The following is a 13,645-nucleotide window of genomic DNA, read 5'->3' on the forward strand; positions in this document are numbered from 1 at the left end:
ACAACTTGCATTTGGAAAATATTGGAAGCTACCTTCACAAAACTGATATTTGAGTATTTGAGCTTTCTCTTTTCGAGATAAAGTTGTGTACATTTAGATTGAAAAAGAATATCTCCAAATGGAATATGAATTTTCATTGGTAAACTATTATTGAAATTCAAGACGATACAATTGTTCAATTGATTTGGAGTATGAACTATAATGTGAGTGAATTGTCTTGAACTGTTTGTAGAATTAGTTTGGCGAAGTTTGTTAGGAATGATAAGGAGTATGATCGAGTTGTTCCGGTTTTGTAATAAGATTTCCCAGAATTGATGGGAAATTTGCATGTTGTAAGGAAAATTCACGTAATGATTTAATTTCTTCGAAAAAAATGTCTTGCATATTTAACTCCTAATCCCCACCTTCAACGTTATTAATCTCGAAATTTTTAAATAAATATCAAAATAAAAATGTAAATGAATATCTAGTGACTGGATTTTTGAAACCTGGGTCTTTCTATCCGAACTCAAATGCAATTTTTGAAGATTTAAAACTCTATACTGGAAGTACTAGAATTTCGTTGGCACAATCATAGTTGATTATTTATTATTTCTGTCCAAATTTTCTTTTATGTTTTTAATTATCTCTAATTTTGAATTCCCTAAAGTTCAGTTACACTTTTTGCTACATTATACCGAATATAAATTCAATTATCTATAATATTGATAAACTGGAATCTATAAAAACTCTGGAATATAAATTAAAAGATCATTTCTTTCAGATAGCACTCAATGAAATTCACATTTTTCTGAAAGAAGTTTTAGATATCATGAAAATCTGTACCATACAGTTCGTAAATGTGACTAATTTAGCTATTTCAATACTATTCTCATCCGAATATCTCGATATTTTTCTTAAAAAAAAATTAAAAGCGCGTTATTCCCATAGCTATTTCTGTTAATCTTAGAATCTGATACCAGTGTAGAAATCCGCTGTTTAAGGGTCAGAAATAAATCTTTGATTAAAAAAAAAAACCCATGCGAAAAACTCAATATATCTCAAAAAAAAATTAAAAACGCGTTATTCCCATAGTAAATTCGCATGTGTTGCCATTAATAACTCCATCCTTCTCAACACCTCTCTTTGATAGTCTGCAAAGCGATGCGAGTAGAAGCCACGTGAGGGCCAGTCCATGTCTATGGAAGAATCTGATCGCAGGTAAATATTCATCTTGGAAAATTCTTCATTTAATTGAAACTATGTAAGAAATGAGGTAAGGGTATGCAATGCAGTATTTATTTATTACGAATTAATTAAAAACATTGTATTTTACGAGAGTTTATTTAGTGTATATTTTTTTCCACTAAAATAACGCATAAAATGAAAATTATTTCTCAAAAAAATTATGAAACTAGTTATTTTTCACTTTTTTCTTCTTATTGAGAAGGCGTACCACCTCCTTTCTCTGGTCTATGTCTCCTGTGACGTGGATTGCCACCTACCTCACCTTTTACGTTGGTGGTCGTCCGATGAGTCTTCTTTCGAGGGGTTTGTTATCCCTGGTGATCTTTGCCATTCTGTCCACATGCTGCTTCCACTCTCTACGCCTCTTCCTTATCAATCTGACCACAAAGTCCACTTGGTACTTCTCTCTTATAACAGAATTTCTCTCTCTGTCCGCCAGTTTGTATCGTGTTATTGTTCTTAGGGTCTCTGTGAGATTTTTCATTCGAATGGATACTTTTTATATGTCTTTTAAGGGTTTTTTCACGCTTCAAACATACTCACATGAGTGACATTTATGATGTTTTTTATTCAAATGAACAGAATCTATATGCCTTTTGCATAATTTTTTGAATTTTTTTTCAAATGAACAGAATCTATATGCTTTTGTAAGTGAACTTTTTGGTTGAATGCATAATCACATAAGTTACATTTATGTTCTTTTTTATTCAAATGGACAGAATCTATATGCCTTTTGAGGTTAATTGTGTAATTGGTTGCATAATCACATAAGTGACATTCATGTTCTTTTTTATTCAAATGGACAGAATTCATATGAATTTTGAGAGAACTTTTATGGTTGACTGCATAATCACATAAGTTACATTTATGTTCTCTTTTATTTAAATGGACAGCATCCATATGAATTTTGAGAGAACTTTTATGGTTGACTGCATAATCACATAAGTTACATTTATGTTCTCTTTTATTTAAATGGACAGCATCCATATGAATTCTGAGTTGAAATTTTTGCTTGGCTGCATGATCACATAAGTTACATTTATGTTCTCTTTTATTTGAATGTACAGTATCTATATGCTTTTTTAAGTGAACTTTTTGGTAGGATGCATAATCACATAAGTGACATTTATGTTCTTTCTTATTCAAATGGACAGAATCCATATGAATTTTGAGATGAGCTTTATTCTTGGCGGCAAAATCACAGAAGTTACATTCATGTTCTCTTTCATTTGAATGTACCCTATCTATATGCTTTTTTATGTGAACTTTTTGGGTGGATGCATAATCACATAAGTGACATTCAAATTCTTTTATGTTCAAATGGACAGAATCTATATGCTTTTTGAGGTTATTTTTCCTATTGGCTGCATGATCACATAAGTGACATTTATGTTCTTTTTTATTCAAATGGACAGAATTCATGTGAATTTTGACAGCACTTTTATGGTTGGATGCATAATCACATAAGTTACATTTATGTTCTCTTTTATTCAAATGGATAGTATCTATATGATCTTGAAGGGATTTTTTCTGGCTTGCAGCATACTCACATAAGTGACATTTAAATTCTTTTATGTTCAAATGGACAGTATCTATATGCTTTTCGAGATGAACTTTCTGCTTGGCTGCATAATCACATAAGTGACATTTATGTTCTTTTTTATTCAAATGGACAGAATTCATGTGAATTTTGACAGCACTTTTATGGGTGGATTCATAATCACATAAGTGACATTCAAATTCTTTTATGTTCAAATGGACAGAATCTATATGCTTTTTGAGGTTATTTTTCCTATTGGCTGCAAACTCACATAAGTGACATTTATGTTCTTTTTTATTCAAATGGACAGAATTCATGTGAATTTTGACAGCACTTTTATGGTTGGATGCATAATCACATAAGTTACATTTATGTTCTCTTTTATTTAAATGGATAGTATCTATATGATCTTGAAGGGATTTTTTCTGGCTTGCAGCATACTCACATAAGTGACATTTAAATTCTTTTATGTTCAAATGGACGGTATCTATATGCTTTTTGAGATGAACTTTCTGCTTGGCTGCATAATCACATAAGTTACATTTATGTTCTCTTTTATTCGAATAGAGAACAGCATCTATATGCCCTTCGAGATTGCTTTTCTGGTTGAAAGCAACTTCCCCTGTTTCATATTTAAAAGACGATCTTATTCCATTCTCATCGGTGTAATGCTGAACAATATCTATGATTTCAGTCTTTTTATCCTCAATATGCCCCCCATCAGTCGTGTACTGAAAACTAGAACCAAAAAAATAATTTTAACATTTTCATTTTTAATTATAAGAGGTTTGAAGAGAAAACAATTTCAAAAAACAATGGAAATTTTCATTCAAAAAGATATTTCAATGGAATATTTCACAAAGTGTAACATCTCTGTAAAAAGTATTGTTGCTTGACTACATTGATTTTCCTAGTTAAAAAAAAATATAAGTATAGTATAATCAATAATCGATTGAGTGATCGAAACTTGCAAGCAGGGCAATGGGAAGATCGCAAGCAATGGATTCTAGGCATCGGACAACGTCGTCGCACGTTTTAAACCGATATATATATATATATATATATATATATATATATATATATATAAATATCGTGAATCTATATTTATAGTACGACTGTTATCTGGAGACAATATATATATATATATATATATATATATATAATCAATAATACTTCATTTCATAGAAATTATTATCTTCAAAATTTAATCAACACAATTTCAAAATGAACTTTGAGAATAAGGATCTTGTGTCTGTGTATCCTAGGGTATTTGAATTATTGTTAAATATAAAAATTATTATTAAATTGTAACTAAATATTTCACATTATTCGGAACAAAAAAGAAAGTCAACATATTCTGACATTTTCATTTAAATCAAGAGATTAAGACTAATAGGGAGTTGCCTTGTAAACATCATATGTGAAATCAATCGGATTAAAGGCACACAACAGACTCTTTTTTAAAGATCTATCAGTTACGAGCTTATTTTGGACTCTTCCTATGGCTAAAAAACGAACAAGAAAAAATTAGAGAACAAAAACTACAAACAGAATTAATACCAAAACAGATCAGTGTAGAAATAATTAAAAATTTCAAAATCGCAAAAACACATCTACTTAACTGAAGAGACAATAAGCCATTTTCTTTCTGAAATAACTTTCTTCAAAATGAAAAAAGTGGAAGTGAAAAAAGTTAAAATTTGGCCTACAGTATCAAGAAACAATAATGAATGCTTACTCCAAGTCAAATGAGTTGCCTTTTTCATAGCTATCATCATCTTCTCCCATTTCCATCTTTACTCTGTGATGATTGATTATTTTCATCTAGGAAAATTTTTGAGTATGTTTCCACTTTTGACTTCAACACTTTTTTAATTGTGAAAATAAATATGTACAAGTTCAAATCGAGAACTGTTTGTTTCTCTCTCTCTCTCTTCTTTTATTAGTCTTATTAATCCGACAGCTTGGCCATGTGTTCAACCAAAGACTAGTAATCTGTGGTTCAACTGTTTGTTTTGTACATAGATAAACTTCTTCTTCTCTTCCTTTATCTGTGCCTGGCTACTGATTCTGGCATTCTGCTTTGTGTTTGTGTGATATTCTACAAATATTTATATTTTTAAATCATTTAAATGGTTATGAGTCGTTCGAATCGCTATTGTTCAGTTCCTCAGTGTTCTTCCTGGGAAAAAAAAGTTCAAATATCAATTTCCATGCTTTCCTTCAAACTGGTGATGAATATCGTGTAGGAAATTGTGGAGTAAAGTGCTGATGGATTGACAAAAAGCTAGGCAACTGAAACTCAAAATCGGTAAAGCAGTGACAAGAAATATGAAAGTATGTTCTTTGCATTTTATCGAGTACCTACACATGAAATTTTGGGTTATATTTATGTTCGACACAAAGTTTTTGAAAAAGACTGCTGTGCCTTCCAGAAATCTTCCTGTTGATAGATAGCGGGAATTCGAGAATTTCTGAAGAGCGCCACCTTACAGAACTCTGGTGAAGCAGAACACCAAAGCAACAGGTGGATATCTCAAAAAGTCTGAAGCAAAATCGAATCAGTACCATAGAAATATAATATATTATATTTCTATGATCAGTACATACAACAGGGATTCTATGCACCTTTCACCGCACGCTCCGCACCGGTGTGAATTTATCGAACGCATTATTAGAATTAATGATATTTTTCCTAAGAACATCTTAAAAGCATAGACATATAATTAAATCTAAGTCTATGTTTAAAAGATGCTGTTAGGTCAACAAAATTTACATAGATGGCGTACTGTCAAAATAGAAATTTTTCCAAAATATAATACGTTTCGCGAATTTGCAACTGATTTTTAATTTTATTTCAACTGAATTGATAATTTTTCAATTTCTATCTCATTCCATTCGAGAGTTATCAATTTTGACAACGAATTTCAATATAATTTTCCATGATAAATAATATATATAATAAATAAAATCACATCAAAAAAATTTCTCATGCTAACCTTTTACGAATGAACACTCATAACAAAAAACAATTTATTTACATGACAAAATACACAGTAGAAACGAATCAATTAAAATAAGGCAATCAATTTGTAAAGATCTGGTTTGGAAGAGAACAACGTTTCTTCCTCACGCTCCCATCCAATTCTTGAGACTCCTCAACATCTTTCTTCTCAAAATCTTCCTCCTCAAAGTCTTTCTCCTCAAAACTTTTCTCACTTGCCTTTGTATTAATTTTCAATTTCAATTCGTCAATCCTCTTTCTGAGGTCAAATATGGTTTTTTGACGCTCCGCAATCTGGTCTTCTTGTGTACGTACTTTCCTCCTCCATTTATCTATTTCTTCTTCCTCTTCTTCTTCTTCTTCCATCTCTTCATCAGAACTGACAAGATTGACGGTCTCAACTTTATAAGGATCGGAATCTGATTCTTCATCCGAACTCACATTTATGACTTCTTCACTTGAGGACTCATCTGGTTCATCTTCTGAGAGGCCATACCTCTGCATGATTTCTGACTTAATTGCCTAAAAATTATATTTCTGTTAGGAATCCAATCCGGATTTAAAAAAACCGAATATAAAATAGGCTTGACAGGTTTTCAAATCCTATCAAATTATTCTGTGTAATTTTCTAAAATACTACTAGAAATTTTTTTTTTTGAGAAGAATAGATAATAATTTTTAGTGATTGTCAGATACCAACCATACCTGTAATTTCCTTTCATTATCTTCCATCAGTCCTTTTCTCAGTGCCAAAATTTCATACTCCATCTCTTCTTTCCGGTCTTCCTGTATTTGATTATATTCCGATATAATTTCATTCCTCATCAATTCGATTTCTTTCATTTGGTTCATATCCTCCATCTCCAGTTGTTCGACAATTTCAGCTAATTCATTCTTCAGCTTCTCCAATCGATTCTCTTTCTCAGTTCCTATAGCGGTATCTAATCTTTGGCTCAGAAGTTGGGTAATCCTTTCGCTCCTCCTAACAGGCACCGATGGGGGTTTACTGACCACAATGTCTTTGGCGATTGCGGAAAAGTTCAAAACGTGTTGGGTTTCTTCCCAAAGTTCTTTGCAGGGGTTAATATTGACTATCATACATATGTCCTCTAGCCCAGACAGTGCATTTTGGAATAACTGAGTCAATTTTGATTCTCTGAACGGAATGATGTTCTGTTTGGAATATTGCTGGGCTTTCCTCACGGCTTGAAATAAATTTTAACATGAAGAAATATCCAATAAGTATAAATGCAATAGGTTTGTTTCAACCCCAAAGAAGAATTTGTTATGATAAGATAAAAATGTTCAGACAAAGCTAGTGCTTGGTTGTGCTTAAGATGCATAGAATACCTGGTGTGTGCAGTGATTCGATTTTGTTTCAGACTTTTTGAGATATCTACCTGTTGCTTTGGTGTTCTGCTTCACCAGAGTTCTGTAAGGTGGCGCTCTCCAGAAATTTTCGAATTCCCGCTATATGGCTGGCGCCGTTTAAAAATGAAATACTGATTTTAAACTTTACAAACTTTCACAATAAATCACAATTCAGTTCTTATCGAATGTTTAATGAGATGAATGGTATATAATGACAGAGTATAATAAAATAATAATAATAATAGTCAAAGGTCACGAGAGCCGAGAATCGAGAGAAATGTCAAATATAAACGATGTATGCGCCATCTGGAATTGACGCGATCCCTCTAAATCAAGTAGGCATAAATTTGAAAAATCTCCTATTTTGTCTTTAAGTTTTACAGCTATAAATAGACACACCATGCACACACCACTATGCATCTCCGTTGTGCTTTTACAAATGATACAATTGGGCCAAAAGAGATTGCATCTACTTCAAATATTTTCTGGGATTACAGAGTGGAACAATTTTAGGTGCGAGAAGAATATAAGAATATATGAAATGTGCTTCAAATAAATTGTGCACTAACTTGATGTTGACAGATTACTTGAAATGAATTCTTGGAACAATACAACTACCTTTCTCCTTACTATAGGACGGTTAGATAGTGCTCGCAAATCGGTATTGGAACTATCACAAACAGACAAATGGACAAACGGTCAGTTTTGGGAACGTTTCAAACCTAATAACAACAATAATTGTCGGCTTACCTGCTATGCACCTGCCCAAGACCAACAACGAAGTATTGATGTTATTAGATTCCTTCAATCTATCTCCGACATTCAAAGTTTTCTTAGAACGTTCGGCCCCCGCTAAATCACAAAAATTGAAATGGCTGATATGGCTCTCCTCTTCAAAGTCCTTCCCTGTCTGAGTTAGCCATATCGTGAATATCGAATGCGACCTGCTTGAATGACTATTGATGTTCGTTTTGGCATAGTTGAGATGGTGTAAGCCGTACTGGAGAACTTGGTACGCTTCCAAGCCCGAAGTGACATGCACGATTGTGAGATTCTTCACGTAGGTTTTACCATTGGCACAGCCCAATTTCAGCTTTTCCTTCTTCATTTCTTTCGTTTGGAGTAGATCGTAAATGTGCTCATTATAAATTTCGGCGAAGGAGACCCACAGACTGACGGATAAAGATGGGCAATTGTCAGCTAATGTAGCTCCTGGGAATCCACTCAGGCGATTCTTCATACCTCTAAATATTGAGTATTCACATTATTAAAGGAATGAAATTCTACAAATTGGTTTATTGTAGAATACCAAGTTACTTGATGAGTCCCAGGCCTGACACATACATGGCACCGTTTTAAATGACCTCTCTATAGAGGAAATTAATCTGTTCAAATTCTAGTTATGATAAAAGAATTATTTAAAGAGTTTTAAGAGTTTAGAGAGCCTTTTTTGGATATTTACTAACAGAAATAGTCAAAATCGAACCCCTGTGTATCTTCAAATCAAAATATCTGAAATACTTTGAATTAGAACATAACTGAACTATTACTCACTCATAGGTATTGATGTGTTCACATTTGGCACTATTTGACCATTTGAAATTTAAAATTTCCTCTTTAAATTGTCTTTCTTTGATAATCTCATCCTCTGTTAATCTTATGATCTTGCCATAAGGAACAGGTTTGTATATAGGCGCTTCTTTTATATCAGGAAGTGAACTAAAGATATATTCTAAGGACCGAGGTAATAAACCAGGCATTTCAGCTGTTCCAACAATGGTATACGTTTTGCCTGTAAAAAGACATTTCTCATTACATTGAATGAAGAATTCAATTCCAACTTGCCAGAGCTTGAAACACCATAAGTCAGAAGTGTGGAATTTTGACCATTAATAAATTTCAGTAGCTTTGGTTTAACCAGTTCACTGAATATTTCGGCCTGGGTTGTTTTGGGTTCAAATATTTTTGTGAAATTATATTTCTTCATGATAATATCATCTTTTGTGTTCCTTGTCCCCTCTGGGATTTTGGAAATAATTGTTTGGGGGTCTGGAACTTTGTATAAATCTTTGAACTCTTGAATGCCATCCTTTATTCTCAAATAGATATGGAGATGGTCATCGTCCTATAACAAAATATGTTTAACTTTAAAACTAATTAAAATTATAGATGATTGAAAACAACTAAAATTCATAATATCTAAATAAAACTAGTGCTGTAACAGTTTCACATGGAATACAATAATTAGGATTCATACATACGAAAAAAAGATCTGAAAAACACATAAAGTGACATGAATTTTGTGTAGAGAAACCTTAATCATATGGAAAAACATAAAAACAATTCGTTTTTTTAAGAATGCAAAAAGGAAACCATTTGATAATTTTGTCTCAATAACTATAATGGATAATCAATTTCCACATCGTTATGCTTTGATATTTCAATTTTTATTGTTGGTCCCAATCGAAAAAAAATATTTGACAATATTAATGATAGGATTTCTGAAAAACCAAAGTATATTTTTATGTTCAAACAGAATATGAGACTATTTTTTTAGAATATTACGATCACAGTATTATTGTAAAATACGACGGGGCCAATTATTCTAAGTGAAATAACTCACTGAAAACGAGTCTATCTCTTCATCAACATTTATCAGTTGGCCAGCAAGAACGCTTGAATCAAGAGCTTTCAATGTTGTGAATCTCATTTTTATACATATCACATTCAATCAAATAACCACAATGATTGTATGAAAAGTTCATATACAACTAGGAAGGAAAATTGAAAAAGTCAACAATTATTATGCTGTTAAATTTGAAAAGTCTTGTTGAAAATAAACGTTGGATGAGGAAGTGACGTCACTGCACCACAAATTTATTTGTTCTTCTCTAATGAAGATTGGCTATAACCATGTCAAATCGACCTTTTTTTCTAAGAAATAAACTAGTGTTTGAAGTTCAAACATTCATCCCAGTCCATTATCTGATGTTTTCTAAATGGAAACCAAAAATCATAGCGCCCCCTGGAGACTATATGACCAATCTACCAAACAAGTACTTTATCGACCTGTTCTAGTTACAAAGTTTTGCCATTCTGAACAGAATAATTCTTTTTAATTTCGAACGAAACAAACATCAAATATAGAATTGTGATCTTAAATTTTGTAAATCAGTTTATTCAAACATATATTTGTGATGAAGTTGACTTTAGAAATATGTATTTGCAAAATACCAAATTTTCTTCTCCGACATCAAGGGTATGAACATAAGAAATGAAAAACATATTGAAAATAATTTATTTTGATAGTTTTCTATAGATGTACATGTTCTATTAATAAAATTGCTTTTTACAATTTTTCGATACAGCCAGATATCGAAAATCAAAATATATTTCAGGTTTCAGCAACAAGCTTACTCAAAAAAGTTTGGACATCTTCATTTTCATTTTTTTTTGCTGCAGCTAAAGCAGATCTAATATTAAGTCTCATAGAACACAACAAATCTACAGGCAAATCTATATCATCGATCTGCATAAAGCTACGCATTTTAGAACACAAAGTCAACACATCTAAACAAGACTTAACATTTTTTTCCCACCCACGTTGTTGAGTTGCATATCTGTAGGCCTTTTGGTAACGTTCAGCTTTAATTCGTCCAAGTGGTGAAATATTAGCGTACAATTCCCAAACTAAACTATTACCAGTATCTACCGAAGTTATTCTTCCGAATAATTCTCTTGTTTGTTTTATAACATTCTCATCGGAATCATCTTTAGAACTCAGTTCAGTAAGCATAATCAATGCGGCTAGATTCACATATTTTTTGTCAAAATCTAAAATCCTATGGTAAGCTTGAATGACATTTTGATAGTTGCCTATATCGCAACTTACTAACAAGTAATTCTCCCAGATTTGCCAGTTGTCGAAATTGTATTTCAGAGCTTCGTTCAGAGCGTTGTGAGCCTCTTTCATGCGTCCTAGTTTGATGTAAGCTTGAGCCAGATTGTTCCAAGCCAGAAATCCTTCCGGTTCCAAGTGTGTGTATCTTATGTAAGCTGTCGCAGCCAATTGCCAATTTTTTGTTATTAGAGCTGAGTAACCAAGTCTCAACCAAACTGCCGCTTGAAGAGGGTTTATAGCCACCGACTGCTCAAAATGGGGTATACATTCTTGGTATTCCTTTCGTTCAAAAAGGTAATACCCCCAATGTCTTTGAGCCATGTGACTCTTTCCTTTTGATAGCTCCCAAGCTTTTTCGTAACAATGAACAGAGTCTGTAGCATCACCTGAATCAATTAAAAATGATATTAAATTAAGAGTTACCACAATTTTTTTAAATAATAAAATAATTTTATTGTAGAAATTGCCTATGTTAGCAGCAAAATGCAAAGGAATGAAAAGCCAAATAACACATGTGTTTACATCAAAATGACGTCATCGTAAGTTTAGCCAATCCAGTTCGTTTCACATCATGTGACGAAATATATGAGTTATTCAAATTTTTTAAGCTTTCTTGTCTATTTATTACTTTTTTTGTCAAATGGATGAATATCATCATCAAAGACTAATCTATAATTTTAATATTTTGTATTATGTCACATAACCTATTGTAAATTCAGAGATTTTCAGAATTTCTTATTAGAAAATATCGTATAAATTTTTGGAAACATTTTTAATATAAAAAGATATGATCTTACCTAATAGACACCACAATTTGGGCGTTTCCTTTATGTTTAGTTGTTCTTCAATTACTTCTGCAGCTTTATGTCTCAACTTTAATAAAGTGTAGCATACTATCACAGATTCCCAATCTTTGATATCCAAATAAATATTTAAGGCATCCTTTACAAGTCCCATTGACAGTAATGCTTCAGCATAATCTGAACGTGTTTTCCATTTTGGTTTCAAACCTGTACTAAAGACATCTGCAAATCTGTTCAAAACATGTGGTGCAGGCTTGTCATAACTTTGTAAAATTTCTTCACATTGTGTTATTTTTCTGCTAATTGTTCTAACAGAGTTTTCATATTTGCAACGAAGCATTAGAGATGCAACTCTTACACTCCAAGTATTCTTCTGGTTTAAAATAAAATCAAGAAATGGTAGAATTTCTTCTCTAATTAACTCAGTTTTAGGTTTTGCAATTATCATTTCCTGCACTCTAGTTAAAAGAAACTTCTGTTCTGTATTGGGAAAATTGGTTACAGATTCTTGTGGTTCTGAAAATTGTATTTGATCCAGTCTAACATCATCTTTCAGAGGAATGTCTTTTGGTACTTCAAAATCATGAACTGGTGGACGTTTCATTTCAGGATTATCTAATGTTACTTCAAGAGTCATTTGAGCCAAATCTTTTATTTGGTATCTGGTCCTCTTTCCTAATTTTCCACCAAAGTTGTATCTTATTCCTAGTTTATTTTCTGCAGAATCCAAGTGTTGATTTGCTTTATTTATATGTCGGAGTAATAAGTAAAATTGTGCGAATTCTAGATCAAACTTTGCTCTTATATAATCTGTAATGAAAAATTGTGAGATTGTAAATTTTGGGAATGACCTGAGATTCTATAACAATAATTACAATTATTATTAATGTTCATACCTGGTAGCTCAAATGCTTCAAATTGAATTTTTAAATCATTTGCTTGTGATAAAAGAGCTGGACTTGGCTCTTCTATGATCTGCTGGTGTATAATCATACATCTCAAGGTCCATAATAAATTCACAATATTTTCTACCAAACAATTCTCAAAAATAGTTTTAGAAATATAAAGTAAATATAAATGCCTAGTATTTGGATTTACTTCTTCATGGCCTAGAATAATATTCTCATTCGCTGAGCTAATATCAACCTTTAAAAGTTGTGTGGTTTCAGGTCCAGTAAAATTTATTTGAACGAAATGCACAAAACAGGATATACCCATTTTAAAAATTCTAATTCTTTTTTCTAGTGGTAAACTGGAGAAAAACTCCTTTGATTTAGTGTTATCTATAAGGATATCTACATCACCCACCAAGTCCCCAAAATTCATATCACATTGTTCAATTAATTTTAATGCGTTGGGATGCTTTCCACCTTCAATATCTTTATTGTTTTCGATGGAAAGAAAATATTCGTCAAGTAAATTTGAAATATCCATTGTTTATATTTGGAATGTTTCACCTGCTGAAAAGTGTGGAAATTAGAGGTTATATTGGAAGCACCGATTTGATTGAAATACCCACAGAACACAAAAAAAAACAACATAAAATAGAGATTAGAAAAGTATTCTACTGATTATTTGAACTATTGAATTTTCTGGAATTTGTTTTCATAATGTAACAAGTAAAAGTAATACGACCAAGTGTAAAAACGAAACATTGCCAAATATCTCTACACGTACGGGTAATATATAACACAAATATATTTCTGTAGAATAAAATTTTAAAGGTCAAGCATTGGCGTAGCTAGGTATCCCTGTGACTGTCTACTCTACGCCAATGATGATAAGATCAAATTGCCAAA

At 32.0% G+C, this 13,645-nt stretch overlaps 3 protein-coding genes and 1 long non-coding RNA gene across 4 annotated transcripts; 1 reads left to right on the top strand and 3 right to left on the bottom strand.

Annotated features, from left to right (window-relative positions):
• The first annotated feature begins 64 nt into the window (after nucleotides 1-64).
• LOC123672450 lies at nucleotides 65-1,826 on the top strand. The gene is made up of 2 exons (XR_006746304.1): nucleotides 65-203; nucleotides 1,133-1,826. It is a non-coding gene; the product is annotated as an uncharacterized LOC123672450 (long non-coding RNA).
• Nucleotides 1,827-1,949: 123 nt separating this feature from the next.
• On the bottom strand, nucleotides 1,950-4,876 carry LOC123672104 (zinc finger protein 808-like). Its single transcript, XM_045606092.1, has 3 exons — nucleotides 4,506-4,876; nucleotides 2,058-3,505; nucleotides 1,950-1,957 (listed from the first exon to the last, which is right to left on the bottom strand). Exons 1-3 carry the CDS (start codon nucleotides 4,589-4,591, stop codon nucleotides 1,950-1,952), a joined length of 1,542 nt encoding a protein of 513 aa, XP_045462048.1. The 5' UTR covers nucleotides 4,592-4,876.
• A 910-nt stretch (nucleotides 4,877-5,786) lies between these two features.
• Nucleotides 5,787-10,027, bottom strand: LOC123672455 (kinesin-like protein subito). The gene is made up of 6 exons (XM_045606546.1): nucleotides 9,766-10,027; nucleotides 8,988-9,267; nucleotides 8,697-8,934; nucleotides 7,893-8,386; nucleotides 6,477-6,976; nucleotides 5,787-6,293 (listed from the first exon to the last, which is right to left on the bottom strand). The coding sequence occupies exons 1-6, from the start codon at nucleotides 9,850-9,852 to the stop codon at nucleotides 5,853-5,855; spliced, it is 2,040 nt and encodes a 679-aa protein (XP_045462502.1). The 5' UTR covers nucleotides 9,853-10,027; the 3' UTR covers nucleotides 5,787-5,852.
• A 398-nt stretch (nucleotides 10,028-10,425) lies between these two features.
• LOC123672454 (tetratricopeptide repeat protein 27-like) lies at nucleotides 10,426-13,375 on the bottom strand. Its single transcript, XM_045606545.1, has 3 exons — nucleotides 12,743-13,375; nucleotides 11,841-12,656; nucleotides 10,426-11,429 (listed from the first exon to the last, which is right to left on the bottom strand). The coding sequence occupies exons 1-3, from the start codon at nucleotides 13,278-13,280 to the stop codon at nucleotides 10,537-10,539; spliced, it is 2,247 nt and encodes a 748-aa protein (XP_045462501.1). The 5' UTR covers nucleotides 13,281-13,375; the 3' UTR covers nucleotides 10,426-10,536.
• Nucleotides 13,376-13,645: the final 270 nt, after the last annotated feature.

Source organism: Harmonia axyridis, chromosome 2 (genome assembly GCF_914767665.1).
Source record: "Harmonia axyridis chromosome 2, icHarAxyr1.1, whole genome shotgun sequence".
Classification (NCBI taxonomy): domain Eukaryota; kingdom Metazoa; phylum Arthropoda; class Insecta; order Coleoptera; family Coccinellidae; genus Harmonia; species Harmonia axyridis.